This window comes from Capra hircus, chromosome 8, assembly GCF_001704415.2.
Source record: "Capra hircus breed San Clemente chromosome 8, ASM170441v1, whole genome shotgun sequence".
Taxonomy (NCBI): Eukaryota; Metazoa; Chordata; class Mammalia; order Artiodactyla; family Bovidae; genus Capra; species Capra hircus.
In genome coordinates this window covers 110,706,600-110,725,948 of record NC_030815.1, presented here as the reverse complement: position 1 = coordinate 110,725,948, position 19,349 = coordinate 110,706,600, and the positions used below count along the sequence as shown (strand labels likewise).

The 19,349-nt window shown below is 51.9% G+C and overlaps 1 protein-coding gene across 2 annotated transcripts; it reads right to left on the bottom strand.

The window, feature by feature from the left end:
- RNASEH1 (ribonuclease H1) lies at positions 7,934-17,453 on the bottom strand. Of its 2 annotated transcripts, XM_018052722.1 has the most exons (9): positions 17,228-17,453; positions 15,847-15,962; positions 13,520-13,678; positions 11,795-11,894; positions 10,921-10,975; positions 10,492-10,576; positions 9,911-10,035; positions 8,665-8,755; positions 7,934-8,286 (listed from the first exon to the last, which is right to left on the bottom strand). In XM_018052722.1, exons 1-8 carry the CDS (start codon positions 17,356-17,358, stop codon positions 8,669-8,671), a joined length of 858 nt encoding a protein of 285 aa, XP_017908211.1. In that variant the 5' UTR covers positions 17,359-17,453; the 3' UTR covers positions 7,934-8,286; positions 8,665-8,668. The 2 variants fall into 2 exon arrangements, with proteins under 2 accessions (XP_017908211.1, XP_017908210.1); XM_018052721.1 differs by having other exon boundaries at positions 8,002-8,755.

Sequence of the window (19,349 nt, the reverse complement as noted above, 5' to 3'; positions counted from 1 at the left end):
GAGCCACAGTCAGCTCCCGGTCTTGTTTTTGCTGACTCTGTAGAGCTTCTCCATCTTTGGCTACAAAGAATATAATAAATCAGAGAAGCTGGTTAGTATAGAGAAGCTCTGTAGGAAGGATTATATAACAACAAGGACACGTTTCTCCTTTTTAACAAGAACCCTCTGACTGACATTTTATGTGGGATTGGGGAAGACCTTTCTGCTGTCGATTTCCATCTTGTCAGTTCAAGATGGATGTTGTTGGAGTGGGTCTAGTGAAAGCACGAGGCCTTGACAGGACTAGCGGGGCGGGGGCACTCTGCCCCCTTCTGATGTCCATGTCAGAAGCTTTCTGTCCGTTTTTATACTTTAATATAACTCTGCTACACAAAAGCTCGAGTGATCCAGCCTGGTCCCTGGTCCCGAAGCTAAACCTTCTTTGGAGATCGTCAATCTACCCTCGTTCACTGTAAGCTGTCAGCTCTAACCACTGGACCCCAGAGGCAGTCCTGGTCTGTCCCCATTTTAACGCCACCCAGGTTGGGGAGCAGGAAGTAGAAACTCGAGGCCGAGGGAGTGAAGCACTAGGACCAAATCTTCTTAGGAATAAAAACACAAGACTGTAGAAATAATAGGTCTTGAAACCTGAACTACAGGGAAGTTTTTTCAGAAAGCAAATCTCACTCGGATGAAAAGTAAACTTCTGCCACAGTGGCAGATCCCCACGGGTCGGGTGCGCAGTGTCTCAGCACCCCCGGGCCTTAAACTCCTGACCGCCTGCCCAGCCGTCCCAGGTCACCCCCGAGAGGGCAGGGGGCAGTCTCCTCCCAGCTCCGGCCCAGCACCCCCCCTTCCCCTCCGGCCTCTGTCCGCCTGCTTTGTCCAATCCGCATCTCCTTCGGGCTGAGACCCGCCCCGGCTTTCCGGTGTTTCTCAATCCACTCCACAAATATTTACGGAACCTGTTCTGGGTCAGACGCGGTGCTCGCCCCGGGGCGCAGCAGTGAGCGAACAGGAAAACACCCCCGCCTTCACAGAGTTGGTTTCGCATGCGGGGACACACGGAAAAGCAACAGCCGTGGGTCAGACGGAGGGGTGCTCGGTGGGAACGTGGCACAGGCCAAGAGGAGGAAGGGTGCCAGCCCCGGGCGCACATGTGTGTGAGACAGGGACGGGAGGGACACAGAGTCGGTGAAGGCAACGGGGAGGCAGAACTGCACCGGAGAGGAGCGGCCAGGAAGGCTGGCGGCGAAGTGACCTTCGGGCAGGCGTGGGAGGAGGCTGGGCCACCTGGAGGACAGCGTGATGCCAGGCCGGAGGACAGCGGCACGGCCGAGGGAGGGGCCTGGGGCCCAGGGGGCGCGGGGGCCGAGCGTCCCAGGGAAGCAGAGCCCAGGCTGGAGGCGACCGCAGGGCTCTGGGTAGCAGAGGGCGAGGGGCTGTGGGCCAGGAGGGAGGGGGCTGCAGGATTTGCAGCAACAGACCGGGCACGGGGCTCAGGGCTCTCCCAGGATCTCGGCCGAGCGCTGGGGAGGGGGTTTTGGTGCCTGGAGATGGGAAGATGGCGGGGCGGCTGGGAGCACAGCCCCCAGGCTTGCGGGGCACACATCCGCCGGTCCGCCCGTGTCTGAGGGCAGGTGCTGAGGGGAGTCAGGCCTGGGGCTTGGGGAGGGTCCAGGCTGGAAGGCCGTGCCCACGGGGACTTGTCTGCGTCTCACAGACACCGGAGCCCCCCAGGGAGAAGGCAGGTGGGAAAGGGCAGAGTGCTGACCGCGAGGCCGCTCATGCTGTGGTCAGGGGACGCCCCTTCGGCTGGCCCTGGCTTCCTCCAAGCTCCGGCCCTGGGATTGCCTCACCACTGGGTCTGGGGTCCCTCCCAGCTCAACTCTCAAAGCCCAGCCCAGCACTAGTTGCTCTGACAGGCAGCAAACCAAAAAGGCGGCACACAAAGCCCGGAGTCCCAGCTCTACACGCACTGCTCCTCCTCAGCGTGTTTCCATTTTAAAAATACTGCAGCGGAGTTGGTGTACGCTCCACGTAAGTCACCGAGCTGCTGTGTGACATCATGGGGGTTACAGGTGCACAACACAGTGACGCACAGCTCTCACCGATTATACCTTCCAGGCTTGCTACAGAATGCGGCCTCTAGTTCCTGTACGTGCATGCGGCTTATGACTCGTAAGTGACACAGACGGTATTTGTCTTTCTCTGAGTTAATTTAGGAGAAGGCAATGGCACCCCACTCCAGGACTCTTGCCTGGAAAATCCCATGGACGGAGGAGCCTGGTAGGCTGCAGTCCATGGGGTCGTGAAGAGTCGGACACGACTGAGTGCCTTCACTTTCAGTTTTCACTTTCATGCACTGGAGAAGGAAATGGCAACCCACTCCAGTGTTCTTGCCTGGATTTAAGCATAATACCCTCCAAGCCCATCCATGTTGTTGCAAATGGTGAAATTTCATTCTTTTTTTCTATGGCTATTATTCCACTGTTATCTATGTATGCATACATACACACACACATATACACACAACATACCACTGTACCTATGCTGCAGACACACACACACACACACCACACACCACTGTACGCATGTATACACACACACACACACACCACACACCACTGTACGCATGTATACACACACACATACATACATACATACACCACACACCACTGTACGCACGCATACACATCATGTCTTCCATGTCCATTCTTCTGCTGATGGACACTAAGGCTGTCTCACATTTCAGCAATTATAAATAACGCTGCTGTGAACACAGGCCGGTCTGAATGAATATCGACATTTTAGGAATCAGTGAATTCAGATGACCATTAATCTACTACTGTGGGCAAAACTGCCTTAGAAGAAATGGAGTAGGCCTCAGTTGACAAGAGTCCAAAATGCAGTACTTGGGTGCAGTCTCAAAAATGACAGAGTGATCTGTTCATTTCCAAGGCAAACCGTTCAATATCACAGTAATCCAAGTCTATGCCCCAACCAGTAATGCTGAAGAAGCTGAAACTGAACAGTTCTATGAAGACTTACAAGACCTTCTAGAGAATGCACTGGTCATAGCAAACACCCTCTTCCAGGAACACAAGAGAAGACTCTACACATGGACATCACCAGATGGTCAATATCAAATCAGGTTGATTATATTCTTTGCAGCCAAAGATGGGGAAGCTCTATACAGTCAGCAGAAACAAGACCAGGAGCTGACTGTGGCTCAGATCATGAGCTCCTTATTGCCAAATTCAGACTTAAATTGAAGAAAGTAGGGAAAACCACTAGACCATTCAGCTGTGACCTAAATCAAATCCTTTACAATTATACAGTGGAAGTGACAAATAGATTCAAGATAAGATTATTAGATCTGATAAGAGTCCCTGAAGATCTATGGATGGAGGTTCATGACACTGTACAGGAGGTGGTGATCAAAACCATCCCCAAGAAGCAGTAATGCGAAAAGTTAGAATGGCTGTCTGAGAGAAGTGAAAGGCAAAGGAGAGAAGGAAAGATATACCTGTTGGAATGCAGAGTTCCAAAGAATAGCAAGGAGAGAGAAAAAAAGCCTTCCTCAGCAATCAATGCAAAGAAATAGAGGAAAACAACAGAATGGGAAAGACTAGAGATCTCTTCAAGAAAATTGGAGACACCAAGGGATCATTTCATGCAAAGATGGGCTCAATAAAGGACAGAAATGGTATGGACCTAACAGAAGCAGAAGATATTAAGAAGAGGTGGCAAGAATACACAGAAGAACTATACAAAAAAAAATCTTCACGACCCAGATAACCACAATGGTGTGATCACTTACCTAGAGCCAGACATCCTGGAATGTGAAGTCAAGTGAGCCTTAGGAAGCATCACTGCAAACAAAGCTAGTAGAGGTGATGGAATTCCAGTTGAGCTATTTCAGACCCTAAAAGATGATGCTGTGAAAGTGCTGCACTCAACATGCCAGCTAATTTGGAAAACTCAGCAGTGGCCACAGGACTGAAAAAGGTCAGTTTTCATTCCAATCCCAAAGAAAGGCAATGCCAAAGAATGTTCAAACTATCACACAATTGCTCTCATCTCACATGCTGGCAAAGTAATGCTCAAAATTCCCCAAGCCATACATGAACTGTGAACTTCCAGATGTTCAAGCTGGTTTTAGAAAAGTTAGAGGAACCAGAGATCAAATTGCTAACATCCATCGGATCATTGAAAAAGAGAATTCCAGAACATTTACTTCAGCTTCGTTGTGCAAAAGCTATTGACTGTGTGTGGAAAATTCTTCAAGGGATGGAAACACCAGAGCACCTTACCTGTGCCTTCTGAGAAATCTGTACGCAGGTCAGGAAGCAACAGTTAGAACCAGACATGGAACAATGGACTGGTTCCAAATTGGGAAAGGAGTACGTCAAGGCTGTATATTGTCACCCTGCTTAACTTATATGTAGAGGACATCATGCAAAATGCCAGGCTGGATGAAGCACAAGCTGGAATCAAGATTGCCGGGAGAAATACCAATAACCTCAGATATGCAGATGACACCACCCTGATGGCAGAAAGCAAAAGGGAACTATAGAGACTGGATGAACGAGGAGAGTGAAAAAGTTGTCTTAAAACTCAACATTCAGAAAACTAAGATCATAGCATCCGGTCCCATCTCTTCATGGCAAATAGATGAGGAAACAATAGAAACAGTGACAGACTTTATTTTGGCGGGGGGGGGGGGGCTCCAAAATCACTGCAGATGGTGGCTGCAGCCATGGAATTAAGACACTTGCTCCTTGGAAGAAAAGCTATGTGTAATCTAGACAGCATATTAAATAGCAGACATTACTTTGCCAACAAAGGTCTGTCTAGTCAAAGCTATTTAGTCAGGTAAGAATGTGCGAGTTGGACCATAAAGCTGAGCACCGAAGAACTGATACTTTTAAACTGTGGTATTGGTGAAGACTCTTGAGAGTCCTTTGGACTGCAAGATCAAACCAGTCCATCCTAAAAGAAATCAGTCCTGAATATTCATTGGAAGGACTGATGCTGAAACTCCAATACTTTGACCACCTGATGTGAAGAACTGACTCAATGGAAAGGACCCTGATGCTGGGAAAGATTGAAGGCAGGAGGAGAAGGGGGCGACAGAGGAGGAGATGGTTGGATGGCATCACTGACTCAGTGGACGTTTGAGCAAGCTCTGGGAGTTGGTGATGGGACAGGGAGGCCTGGCCTGCTGCAGTCCACGGTCGCAGCGTCAGACATGACAGAGCGACTGAACTGAACTGATGACCCTGGCAGTGCACGTTGTATTCTCCAATTTTTTTTTTTGGCGGGGGGGCGGGGGGGCGGGTGCGTGATAAACACCCAGGAGTGGAATTGCTGGGTAACAGGGCAGTTCTATTTTTAGCTGAGAAACTGCTAGTGTCTTCCATACTGGTGCATATGGTGGCTGCGCCAGCTGACATTCCCGCCGACAGTGTATGAGGGGTCCCTTGCTTCCGCATCCTAACAGTTGTGGGATGGCTGCCATTCTGACAGGTGCGAGGTGATTCTTCCTTAATCTGTTTTAAGCTAATTAACTTAAAACACCAGGTCTTTGTTGCTGCATGCAGGGAGTGGGAGCTCCGGTTCCCGGCTCTAGAGTGCTGGCTGAGTAGCTGTGGTGCACGCGCTTAGCTGCTCCAAGGCATGTGGGGTTTTCCAAGACCAGGGATCGAACCCGTGTCCCCTGCACTGACAGGTGGGTTCTTAGCCACTGCACCGACAGGGAGGGCCTTTCTGTTTATGTTCTATTTGCATGTATTTGTATTAAACGTACATGACAACTTACCCAAGAAACATTACAAAGACTAGCTCAGCCAACACCCTTGAAAGTCTTCGTAGGCACTGTGACCCTGCAGCCCGAGGTCACCATTTCTAGTTGGAAACCTTCCGAACTTCCATGTGCTGAACTGTCCCCTCTGCTCGGGCGTCCAGAGCAACACACTGCAGCCTTGGGGCTGAGGCAGAGTTTTGTCCTTTCGGTCCTGGAGCTGAGCTTAAAGATGGCCACGTCAGCAATCCTACTCCTGGGCGTTTATTCCCGGAGGCCTCTCTCCTTGCCCTGCAGCCTCCTTCCCACGTGTCCTCACGTGGCCCTCCCCCTGCGGTGTCCCTGGGGTCCTGAGTGGACTAGGGCCACCCACCCTCATTTTAATGCAACCGCCTCAGGAAAGGCTCAACATCCAAAGCCAGCCACAGCCTATGCTGGGGGCGCGACTCAGCCCCTTGGAGCCCCCATGCTCTCGTGCAGCATGGCGTCCTCCAGCTGGGCCCTGGCGACTGGACGGGTTTGTCCAGGGAGTGCTCTGCGCCCCGACTGAGCTGCTGTGTTCCCCCCTGCACCGTGTCATCTTGTCCCAAGTGGGGGTAGTTTCCCTGCATGTCCTGTCTGCCAGCCCCACCACCCTTCCCAGATGCCAACCAATGGCCTCAGCCTGGGCTCTCAGCAACCCCTGCCCTCCAGGAGACATGCAGAAGGTGGGTCTGTTTTCTACTTGAAGCCCCTCCGAAGTCAGGCCAGGCTGGGCCATGGCAGGATCTCAACGCCCCAAACCTAAGACCCTGCCTGTGGATCGAGTCGCCTACTCCAACAAATTAAGACGCCCCCGCCCCCCACCCCGCCAAAATAACGCAGCTAATTCTCAGGCCTTCAGGAGTGAAAATACTGCTAGAGCGCAACACATCCCTGACCATAAGACCCTGATTTCCGCGATGCTGAAACCTAAATGGGCATCTTGAAGCTGCTGAACTGCAGTGGTGCCTGGACAGACTTCCCGCAGGGCCCTCAGCCCCCACGACCCTAATCCAGGAGATGCTGGCAGGGCCTGCCCGGTGCTGGGATATGACAGGACACATCTCAACCCGAGTGGATGCAGGCACAACTGAGGCCCTTATTACAGACACAGAAACGTAAAATCTCCCCCAAACAGGAAACTCACACTGCAGCTGGAGACGGACAGCAGGAAATGTACTCTTGTGAACATAAAGAGCAATCAAGAGCCAACTGAAAGGCTCCTCCCACAGCCCAGAGCAGCTGCAGGCTGGGTGCGACGGGCTGAAGTCCACCAGAAAGGCTCAAGTACACGAGTTCATGAGCTATACATGTCTTAACATGTTATAAAACACATAAAGAAATCCCCCTAATCGGTCACCTTCTCAGGATGACAGGGAGCCAATCTCAGCACTTATCCTGCCTTTCGTATGTGACCTCTACCCTCTGGAGCCAAAATTGATGAGGGGAAGGAGCTTCTGAAACCATTCCAGCTAATAAACAAGCAGGATGGGAGGGTATCAGCTTTCTGCCACCTGTGTGACTTAACGGACCCGGCCCTGAGCGCCGGCAGCTGCCCACGCGGGAAGGACGAGGTCACGTGCCTTTTGATGAGCGCCCGGGACACACATGCACATGGGAGGATCCCGCTGCCAACCTGCAGGCAACCGAGACGCGAGAACACGCTAGACGGCCCAAGATGGCGAGCAACAGATCTCAAAGTGGGAACCTGCAGGGCAGATTGCTCAGGCTCTTCCACAGATAACCTGTAGGGACACCGATGGGTTGAGGGAGAACCTGGGAACTGGAGACTTAAGAAATGTCAGGTTAGGGGGTGGGGGAGGTTCAAGAGGGAGGGGACATACACAGACTGACAGCGGATTCCTGTTGTTGTGAGGCAGAACCAACACAGTGTGGTAGAGCGATCAGCCTCCAATTAAAAGTCAATTAAAGAGAAGAGAAACGTCAAGGTAAGAAACCAGCAGGCTAAGCAGCCATGGAGAAGAGCAGTCAGTCGCTTCTGCAGCAGCAGGGTTCTGGGGGCGCGGGCGCTGTGCGTGGAGGCGCCGGGCCGGGGGGTCACAAGGGTGTTCACTTGCGGGAATCATCATAACGGTAACGGTATTTGTAGCAGTAGCAACAGTAATTCAATAAGCTATTCATTTATTTTTTATCATTTTCTGCATGCTTTTATGACCAAATTTGTAATAGAAAAAAATGTTAAAGTTTTTAATTTTCAAGGTGCTTTTAACAAAAATAACCGAGGACACTTTCACAGCATTCATTTACACCTGCAGTCTTCAGACGCCGGTGACTGCTGCTATCTGGCGGGCACGCAGCAGGGACTGCCAGGGGCAGGTGCCCCGCCTCGTGCCCACCGGGTGCGGCCACGTCCCCCAGGCTGAGCATGGGTCCTGGGGGCAAAAGGGGGGGGGGCCGCACCTTCCTCCAACCCCGCGGAGGCACCGGTCCACCTGAGAGTCCCGACTCCATCCTGCCAACTGGAAGCCAAATGAACGCTTTCAGAAAACATCCAGATTTCTTGCCTGTGTTTTTAAACCCGTGTTTACCTCATCCTTGCAAAATCAAGGCCCTGACGTTTTTGTCCAAACTGCAATATAGCTAATGAGAACAGTATCAAGCCCAATAAAGCATAATGCTAAGATCTCACAAAATTCTCAAATCTGAACAATGTTCATTTTATGAACCATCCAACCAGCTTAACTGCACACACCACAGACCAGCAGCCCGCCTTCCGGGTTCAGTCTGAAAACCGGGTCTGCCCACTGACGGTGGGGCCCAGCCTGTAGCTTTGTTCTTCACCCCAGTCAGTAAAGGGGACGCGGGCCACGGCTCAGGGCTTCCAGGAGCCACAGCACCTGCTCAGTCTGCGGGCTGCTTCGCGCCTTCTCTCGCTAGTCTGTCCGCCTCTTCGTTGCCTCTAAATCCCGAATGGCCAGGAACATGCATCTGTTAAATAAAAAGTTTCCTTTTATTCTTACCAGTTTTTTAAACAAGCAGCACATCACTACACGCTCACTGCAGTACGAGCCAACCCCTCAGAGAGGGCGAGCGCGACGGCCCCCACAGCCCCCCTCAGTGCAGCCCCAGGTGCGTGCCCATCGCACTCGAGCACCAGACACGCCAGCAGAAACCACTGTTTCTCCACAGACTGGGCTTCAGCGCTCTATTGGTTTTTTCCCACTTAATGGTGAGCTTTCAGGTAGAGCAGTGGTATGGATGGATATGTACGTCGCACACACACACACACCCCTTACACACACACCCCTTACACACACACACACCCCTTACTCCCTCTCAGTGCTGCTACACAGAACGGGTGCACTCGTGTAACTGAACTGTCTGCACTTAGGTTACTGAAAGGCAAGTTTACTTTTTTATTTTTTGGCTGAACTGCAAGGCTTGCGGGACTTAGTTCCCTGAACAGGGATCAAACTCATGCCCTCAGCAGTGAAAGCATGGAGTCCTAACCCTGGGCCAGCAGGGAAGTCCCTGAAAGGCAAGTTTAAATGACAGACAGGTCATCAGTCAAGAGGGTCCTGGGCTGGGAGAGCAGGCTAGGGTTAAGAAAGTGACTGGACTTTTAACTTTCTCTCTGTTGTTCAAAAAGATGATTTTCTTGGGGGAGCATGGATATACATTCTGCACGGGATATGGATATATATACATCCAGTGTATATACAGGGCTGAGCCGGCTGTCCACCTGAAACTATCACACCATCGTTACCTGGCTGTACTCCGATATAAAACAAAAGGCGGGAAAAAAAAGGTAATTTTAATAAAAGCAACCTAGTATAACAAAAAAAAAATCACATTACTAAAGTTCATCACACAATTCCACTCTTAATGAGACACAGTACACGTTAGTTTACCTGACGTTTGGGCCACTTCCAGAGAGACAGGGAGCTGGCGCTCACAGGCGGCTCTCGCGGGGGCGGGGGTGGGGTGGGGTGGGGTGGCGGAGCAGCCCGCCTCACGGGGGCCTCACGGGGGCCCTCTACCTGCGGCAGCGATGCAGGCCATCCCCCAAACCACGGCCGCGCTAGCTCACTGATGCCCTGGTCCTCGTGGCCGAGTGGTGAGCGCGCGCGGGCCGGCACTCACCCACTGAATGTCCATGCCCCGCGCCAGCCGCTCCAGCTCCGCGAAGTCCTCCTTGTTGGTCACCTCCTTCCCGGTGCTGGTCCTCCAGCCATTCTGCTTCCAGCCCTTCACCCAGGAGGTGATGCCTGGGCGACACGCACGCTCAGAGGTCCCTCCCGCTTGCGCCCATCTTCCCTCCTCCCTAGACGGCCCTCTGACCGCCGCTCCGCTGGCACCAGAGTTACCTGTCTGGACCCTCCTTCCCCCCGGGCCGGGCGCTGGCTCCTCCGTCCCTCCACTCGAGCTACAACCCGCGGCTCTGGGGCTCAGGCCCCCGGTCCGCCCCCTCCTCCACAACCCCCAGCCCCCAGCAGGCCGTGGGCCCACACGCAGAACTTCCCAGAGGAAGTGCACGTGCCCATCACGGCCGAGCCTCTGGGGCAACCCCGGACCAGTGCGGGCTTCCTTCAGCCCCCACACACCAGCGCCACCCCTACCGTTTGGGTCCCGCCCTGACACCACACCTCCTCCGGGGAAGGACACCTGGACTTCCCTGCATAATCATCCCAAAAACCCAGGATAAGTCAAACAGAGCCGCTTACCATTGATGGTAAACATGCTGTCCGTGTAGAGAACCAGCTTAGTGATGTCCTGAGCCTTAGCTTGCTCGATGGCTTTGCAGGCTGCCTTGAAGAGACACACCAGTTTCATGCTGAAAAGACCATTCAACTTTTGCCACTGTTGTTGAAAATTACTGAAAATTTTAAATTCCTTTTCCTGTGCTAACTGTAAGAATAATATTGTCTATGTGAAATAAGGCTACACATACAATCCTGTTCAGACATCTACTCAAAACAAATTTTATCATTTTTCTAGAAAACTCCTATTCATCAGGACTGTTACAGCCCCAAACTTCTAGACTCTGAGTATTTTACATACAAGGAGAGTAGAAAGTCCATTGATATGTTCCAGTCAATAGTAAAGAATGATGAATTGACATATTTAGTAGAAAAATACATCCAGTAACTTACATGAATCTCAGCCCTTTGGTTTGTTTGTCGCCCAGGAAGTCTAATTCCTACATTTCTGGTACAAAACAGTACAAAGGAGAATAAGATCACAACACTAATTCTCAAAGTGATTCCTGAGTCGCTTAATGGCTCATATGCTTTCATGCATTTTTCTAACTGAAATGAATGGAAGCATCATTCAAGAGCACAGCCTTTAAAGATCAAACCAAGAAACCCAACATTTTATTGAGAAGCGCCATGGTGTGGTCTAGTAGGAAAACCCTGGACCAGGAGGCAAAACCCGAGATTAATTTCTGGACGTGAAACACACTAGCGTGCGGTCCTGGTCAGATACTAACCCTCTGGATGCTCACACCACCCGAGCTCACCACCCCGTGGAGGGTTCAAGGCTCAGTGAGGCATCAGGTGGAGGCGGGCGGACGTGCAGGCCAGGAGGCGCGAGAGCAGCACGCTGCTCCCTCCCGGGGCCGCCCAGGAACCTGGACACCGGTGAGCGGCTACTTCGCAGGGCTGCAGTCCCTCCTTCACGTGAATTCTGGGCCGTCAGTTACTCAAGTTCCGCACTTGGGGCAGGCGCGTGTGAACAATCTCACTCCCCCTCACCCTGACTCTGCGCCGTTTGGAAACCATGGGTCCCCCCTAAGCTCACTCATCTTCAGGAGTGACAGGGGCACAGGGTCCCAGTCTGGGGACCCGCCCATGGAGCATCCTTGCAAAAACCACTGCCCAGGGACCGTCCCGCCACCCCTGCCAACGCTTCCAAACAATCAAACAGTAGCAGACGCTGCCTCATCCGTTCCCAAGTTCTGAAGTGTGACTCGGTTAAACGTTAAATGTGAAGCTTGATAAAAGCCACCGTTTCTGGCTTACTTACAAGGGATGCCCTGGCCCCCAGTACACGCCGATTCCTGCGCGAGCCCTCTTGCGCCCGTTACTGGAGCAGCAGCCGTCAGTGTAGACAACCACGGAGTCCCCTGTGAGTGGGAAACACAGTGAGCACCCGGGGACCAGCACCGTGAGAAACTCGAATCCACCTGAAACACTCACACAGTTGAGAAGGCATTCTACTCCAAGAGGGCATTTGTGCTTTGGAAGTTTCCTGTGCAGGAGAACACTACTAATGCCCCATGGAGGCACTTGACTCTTCCCATTTGCAATCCACTCACATTTCAGTCCTGCCTGCTGGGCGAGTTCAAGTGAAAGCGATCACTCTGTCAACCTAGAACCTGCTGCTGTTCACAATGTTTGCTTTAGAGACCAACCAGCAATGCCATGGGCCCCTCCCCACAGGGGTGTGGCCGGGGGTACGTTTACCTCGAGACGCGGCCCATGAAAACAGTGCCTTGATGGTGATGAAGACCTCCCTGCCTGAAGGGAAGTCCTCTGACAAACGCGGGCCTAATTTCTGTCTTGGGCCTTTTGCTACTAGTGAACTGTGGTCCTGTTTGCTTCTTTCCACCAAAGCAGAGTTTGATCCACACACCAATACTGTATAAGGAACAAGGCAGAGAAGCAGTGACTCTCAGGCCGCTGATGGCCAGCAGAGCACTCAGCCGGGTGGAGGGAGCACTGGGCTGCCAGGCGCCGGGGAGCAGGGGTGTGGGGCAGACAGAGGCCGTGCCTGAGAGGCGTGTCAGAGCAGGGCAGACTACGCAGGGGAAGGCAAGCAGGGCGGAGGTGAGACGTGAGAGGGTGGGGCTAGGAGCCTTCGAGACCACGGTCTGCTGAAGGAGATGCTGGGCACGACTGCCTCCCGGGTCCTCGGCTCTGTGCCGGCTGTGATGACCCATTAGGCACTGAGGTGGGGACCCTCGCGCTTCAGGCAACTGCTGGTGCGCTGGGCACACTCATCTCCCAGTCACCCCACAAATATCTGCTTCACTTGATCTAAATCATTTGATTTTGCTTTTCATGTAACTTCAAACACAGTTTCCATGCAGTGTGACCAAACGTTTTTTACTGGTTTCCCTTGAATTCAGAATTCCCTTGAATTATAAAATGGCTTCTTCTTTGGGAAAACCTGGAACCCACAAATACACTGGTTTATATAAAAACTGCTGCTTATTCCTATTTTTCACTCATGCATGTAAAAGACAAAAAGGGAACGCGTGTACCATAAGTCACTAAATACAAACAACTGATTCCTAGAGCTAAAGGCAAAGGAGAAATTCACAACTATCTTGCTTCACAGGAGAAGACAGGTTCATGTCTGTTTTGCAAAGACGGCATGGAAACGGTTAAGATGCTGGTGCCAGCCAACATACACAGGCGCTCTGTCCAGGGCCTTTCTTACCTGAAGAGCTGAAGTCTTTCCGTTTTTTTAGGGACCAGAAATATTGTGTCCATAGAGAACAATGGTGTTTACAAAGATCACAATTTTTCATGCATAGCTTATATAATAGTTTTCAAGTGAATGTCCAAAATTCTAACAATTCTGCACCATTTGATAGATTATAAAAGAGTGACCTTAGAGATTTTTAAATAACTTTTTCAGGTAAGAAGATTACACATAAGCTCAAATTTTGCTTATTAAGAGAAAAAAGTTTTTACACATAAATAATTACAGTACTAAAATTTTTAAAACTCAAGACAGACATACCCATGTAAGAAAAGGTGTCTTTGCTAACTGGAGGTGGTGGCTCTGTGCTCTGTCTCACGTGCTTTGCACACACCTCTGCATTTTCACCCTCATCCAAGGGCTCACGGAGTCGCTTGCTTGCTTTCACCTGTGGTTCTTCTATGTGTTTAGGTTTTTGCCCTGAAAGACAGTCTCCTCAAAAGCTAGAAACAACACAGCAGGAAATGACTGAGAATCCAGAAATTCACCAAGTCAGGCTTAAACACCTGTGGGGCTCTGTAAGGAGGGAAAGACTGCTGTCCTGGAAAGTGACTCTAAATTTTCCTTACGAAGCTCCACAAGGGCAGGGTGAGCAAAGCAAAGCTTCTGCTAAGGAAGACCACTGGCTGCCATGGAAATGGGAGAGATACCATGGGTGCTGAACCCTCCAGGGCTCAGAGTTTGAAAATCCGAGAGGCTCTTTCCCAAGAGAAAACAAGGACCCAGTTTTTGTACATAAGCTGAGAACAGACGATGGGATGTATTAAGAAAGGGAAGTGGAAGCCAAAAGGTATTGCAGCTGGGGCCCTGCAGGGACGGCACCGCATGGGGGATGGCACTGGCCGAGCGCTTGTCCAGAGTGGACCTGAGGTGACCCTCAGGGGATACTCACACCACTCAGGCTATAGCTCGCTTAACTCTTCCACGTAATTATGGCAGCTGACGCAGAAGAATTAGACCACGATTCAAACAAATGGTTTCAATCTGAGCTCTACCTTTCATCAGCTATGAACTCCGTCAAATGACCTCACCCATCACAGCTGCTGTACAAGGAAGCACTCGGTGACCTGAAGCCGCTTTCCCTGCGCTTCCCTTTCATGGAGCAGAAACAGGAACACAGAGATCTCGAAAACCACCACCTTAACCCAACACTAGAGGGCGCTCCCTCCCTTAAACCCTAAACCAGTGCATTCACTGAGCATCGACCAGACAGGCATGGGCAGCAGCCCCCTGCCCGGCGCGGCCTCTCACCCCACACCTCTCACAGGCCGGCAAGGCCAGCCTGGCAGAGCTGCAGGGAAGTTTCCACTCTGTCCAGAGCAACACTGGTATTTCCACTCTGATGCACGTGGACTACCTCACAGTTACCTTGAAAGCCTCCTCCAGGGGACTTCCCTGGTGGTCCAGTGATTAAGAATCTGCTCGCTGATACAAGGGTTACAGGTTCGCTCCCTGGTCTGGGGAGATCCGACACGCCCAAGGGGCAACTAAGCCCCTGAGCCCACAGCTACCAAAGCCTGTGCGCCTAGAGCCCATGCTCCACCACCGAGAGTTATCCCCACTCACCGAAACCAGAGAGCGTGCCCACGCATCAACGGAGGGCCAGCACGCCCAAAAATAAACCTTAAAAAAAAAAAAAGGACCCAACCAAGACAAGACTGATACTTCCAAACTAGCTTCCTATCCCAAGCTGAATTCTCGTTTGGGGAGAAAATGGAACTGTCACATCATACTCCCGTTGAAAGGCTGCTGGCAGATAGAGGAGGAGGCAGCCACACAGGAGGGTGGGTCTCCTCTACCTCGGAAACTCGCCTTTCAGGGCAGATTCCCAGCAGGACCTCCCTCTCCCTGAACTCCTCTCGGCCCAGAATGGTCACAACAGCCCAGAGGAGCACTTGTTCAAAGTTTGAGCACCTTGGTGAGCTCCAGAGACTGCTCAAAAGAAGCTGATTTGAAATATTCTCCTCTCAGCCTTCATCCGCTGCAGTAAAGAAATGCCTGAATAAAGTTCATGAAAATAAAAAACACTTCACGATAGTTTAAACCTTTGTGCTCTAACACAGTCGCTCTCGGTGTCCCTTATGTTAGTCCTTAAACGTCAATTAACTCTACTTTCTCACACGTGAACTGCAGGAAGTTCCAATTCATGACTTCGTCCAAGGTAAAAAGAAAACGCCACAGAGGTACATGCTGGGAAAAGAACCACCATCATCGTCTTACAACTAGAGCCCATATAATCCACGAACAAGAATGAGTGTTTTTAAAGGAGGAATTAAGCACAGTGAGCACCCTGAACAGGAGATCTGAGTCCTGGCTTGTCTCTGGAGTCCCTAAGTTAAAATGCTTTCAGCCTGTTTCCTAATCTGTGAAACAGAAACAACCATAATATCTCCTCTCTGTGTTTAGAGGAGTAGCTACATAGATCACAGGAGAGAACAGAGGACCCGGTGTGCTGTGGTCCACGGAATCACAGAGAGTGACACGACTTAGCAACTGAGCCATCACCACGACATAGAAATCAAGAGACTCCTGGGCTATGACAGGCTTTGAATAGGCTAAAAGGTCACAATGATGTGAGCTGTGAGTACCTTCTGAATGACTGGGGCTTGCAGCCCTGCTGACAAAGGCCCAGGCTTCCTCCTCTGTGGCGAACTTCTTAAATCTGGCTGCAGGAAACCGGTCCACCTGTGCTCTGCATTCATCCCTGAAACGAAAGGCAGCGTCACCTCCTTCGGTGCTGTGACTCACCCTACTTTCCAATGGACCACTTTCGCAGGCTGGGAACAGTCTGAAAAAGGTTGAGGCTGCCAGCTCCTTGAAAGGCGAAGGGTCAACCCTCAGTGTCTGCAGTTGCACCCTGTGTGCCCCACCCTTTGCTGTGGGTCATGTTACGCGCCAGCCAGACAGCACACGTGCACCATAAGGCCTTCCCCAAAGCATACGAGAACTTTCGAGTTGAATCACTTCATTACAACATAAAGGGGGCTTCCCTGGTGGCTCAGAGGTTAAAGCGTCTGCCTGCAAAGTGGGAGACCCAGGTTCAATCCGTGGGTAGGGAAGATCCCCTGGAGAAGGAAATGGCAACCCACTCCAGTATTCTTGCCTGGAGAATCCCATGGACGAAGGAGCCTGGTAGGTTACAGTCCATGGGGTCGCACAGAGTTGGACATGACTGAGTGACTTCACTTTCACAACATAAAGATCAGCTTCTGGGCGCCTCTTCCTCACAGCATAGCCGCAGGGGGCAACACTGCGCATTCACAACACATAAACACAAATAACAGACCTCAATGACTGACGCAAGGGGAAGAGTGCTGGTCCTAGAGCCCCAACACCTGGCTTCAAGACCCACATCTGTCACTTACTCGGCCCGTCGATTACTATAACACGGTAACTACACCCCAACATGAGAATCCCACCTAACTCACAGGATTGTTACGGGAACATAAACACTAGTTGACGAGAATTTCTCTTTTTAAAAGCAGAAGATGAAATTAGGCGTTGAGCTCCATTATGCGTCCCCGTTTGGAAAATCTTTCCGTGCAACAGAAGGGAAGAAGTGAAGTGATGTCACTCAGTCGTGTCCGACTCTTTGTGACCCCATGGACTGTAACCTACCAGGCTCCTCACTCCACAGAATTTTCCAGGCAAGAATACTGTAGTGGGTTGCCATTTCCTTCTCCAGGAGATCTTCCCGACCTAGGGACTGAACCCGGGTCTCCCCCATTGTAGGCAGACGTTTTACCGTCTGAGCCACCAGGAAGGATTAAATAGAAGCAAGCCTCTGGCCAACCCTGACTGTAAGTGGCGTTTCTGAAAGTCCCAGCAAACACGAAGCGGAGCCGAGGCCTACCACGTCAGGACCCCCGCGCGCCTACCCCAAGCGAGGTCCGCGGGCTCCGGAGGGTGACCGCCGCCCCCTCGCCGCGAAGCCGCCCACACCGCCCTGGGTTGGCGCGGCTTGCTCACCAGGTCCGGAAGACCCCGGCCTTGCGGCCCCTCCTCACGGCATAGAACATGGCAAGACTGCGGCAGCTCGGGACACTGCAGCCCACAGTGGCCAAAGCCACTCTGTGCACCACGCCCAGAAGCCGGGTCATCGCTCAATCCCGGCCACCGCCGAGCACACCAGCTCCCGGGCGAGAGCCGCCATCACAGAGCCCGAACTTCCGGCGGCGGCGCAGGGAGATGACGCAGGCCCAGCGCCGAGGGTGGGGCCCAGAGCCGAGGGTGGGGCCCAGAGCCAAGTGCTCTTCTGAATCGTCAGTTTCCCGGATGTCTGTGAGGAGGCGGGGCCTGGGCGGAAGTCTCGGAGTCCGGGCCCAAGAAGCAGCGGCGGGGACTTCCGGGGCGGGGGACTTCCGGGGCGGAGCCCCACGGAGATGGTCCGCGGGGCGGGGCCTGCGCGGGGGGCGTGCTTCCCGGCTCTCGCCCGCCTGCGCTCCTGGGAACCGTTCTGGGGCTGTGGTGGGCGCTGGACGCTCTGCGCGCTGGGCGTCGGGTCCCCAGCCCCCGGCCCCAGGTCAGCCCCCGCGTGTTCCGCGGCTTTCCCGGGGTGCGGGGTACACTCAGGGTCAGCCAGGCACGCGGATGGGCTGGTTTACTCGCCCACTGTTGTCCTGGCCGGAAAGACATTGGGGTCCACAAGTGAAAAGGGGTGGGTGCAGCAGAGGGAGAAAGGGGAGAGGGGTGAGCTCGCACCCGACGCCGCCTCCATGGTCCCCTCACGTTGGGGGGAAGGCACGTTGTCCCCACCTCCACCTAGGCGCTGTAACCAGAGGGATGTCCAGAGCTTAATGCACTGCGACCCAAGGGGAAATTTACTGGAACGTTAATGTCTTAGAATATTCTCTTAGACGATCAGTTCAGTCGCTCAGTCGTATCTGACTCTTTGCGACCCCATGAATCGCAGCACTCCAGGCCTCCCTGTCCATCACCAACTCCTGGAGTTCACTCAGACTCACGTCCATCGAGTCCGTGATGCCATCCAGCCATCTCATCCTCGGTCGTCCCCTTCTCCTCCTGCCCCCAATCCCGCCCAGCATCAGAGTCTTTTCCAATCAGTCAACTCTTCGCATGAGGTGCCCAAAGTACTGGAGTTTCAGCTTTAGCATCATTACTTCCGAAGAAATCCCAGGGTTAATCTCCTTCAGAATGGACTGGTTAGATCTCCTTGCAGTCCAAGGGACTCTCAAGAGTCTTCTCCAACACCACAGTTCAAACGCATCAATTCTTCAGCGCTCAGCCTTCTTCACAGTCCAACTCTCACATCCATACATGACCACTGGAAAAACCATAGCCTTGACTAGAAGGACCTTAGTCGGCAAAGTAATGTCTCTGCTTTTGAATATGCTATCTAGGTTGGTCATAACTTTTCTTCCAAGGAGTAAGCGTCTTTTAATTTCATGGCTGCAGTCACCATCTGCAGTGATTTTGGAACCCCCCAATATAAAGTCTGACACTGTTTCCACTGTTTCCCCATCTATTTCCCATGAAGTGATGGGACCAGATGCCATGATCTTCATTTTCTGAATGTTGAGCTTTCAGCCAAATTTTTCACTCTCCACTTTCACTTTCATCAAGAGGCATTTTAGTTCCTCTTCACCTTCTGCCATAAGGGTGAGCTGCATAGCTGAGGTTATTGATATTTCTCCCTGCAATCTTGATTCCAGCTTGTACTTCTTCCAGCCCAGCGCTTCTCATGATGTGCTCTGCATAGAAGTTAAATAAGCAGGGTGACAATATACAGCCTTGACGTACTCCTTTTCCTATTTGGAACCAGTCTGTTGTTCCATGTCCAGTTCTAACTGTTGCTTCCTGACCAGCATATAGGTTTCTCAAGAGGCAGGTCAGGTGGTCAGGTATTCCCATCTCTTTCAGAATTTTCCAGTTTATTGTGACCCACACAGTCAAAGGCTTTGGCATAGTCAATAAAGCAGAAATAGATGTTTTTCTGGAACTCTCTTGCTTTTTCGATGATCCAGCGGATGTTGACAATTTGATCTCTGGTTCCTCTGCCTTTTCTAAAACCAGCTTGAACACCTGGAAGTTCACGGTTCACATATTGCTGAAGTCTGGCTTGGAGAATTAT

What these genes read in the sequence shown, in the direction of transcription:
- RNASEH1 (XM_018052722.1), bottom strand. Translation starts at nt 17,358, where the DNA reads ATGACCCGGCTTCTGGGCGTGGTGCACAGAGTGGCTTTGGCCACTGTG. An exon ending in AAGCCCCAGTCATTCAGAAG is followed by an intron (nt 13,679 to 15,846) that starts GTACTCACAGCT and finishes ACTGTCTTTCAG; the next exon opens with GGCAAAAACCTAAACACATA. An exon ending in GGGGCATGGACATTCAGTGG is followed by an intron (nt 8,756 to 9,910) that starts GTGAGTGCCGGC and finishes TTTATTTAACAG; the next exon opens with ATGCATGTTCCTGGCCATTC.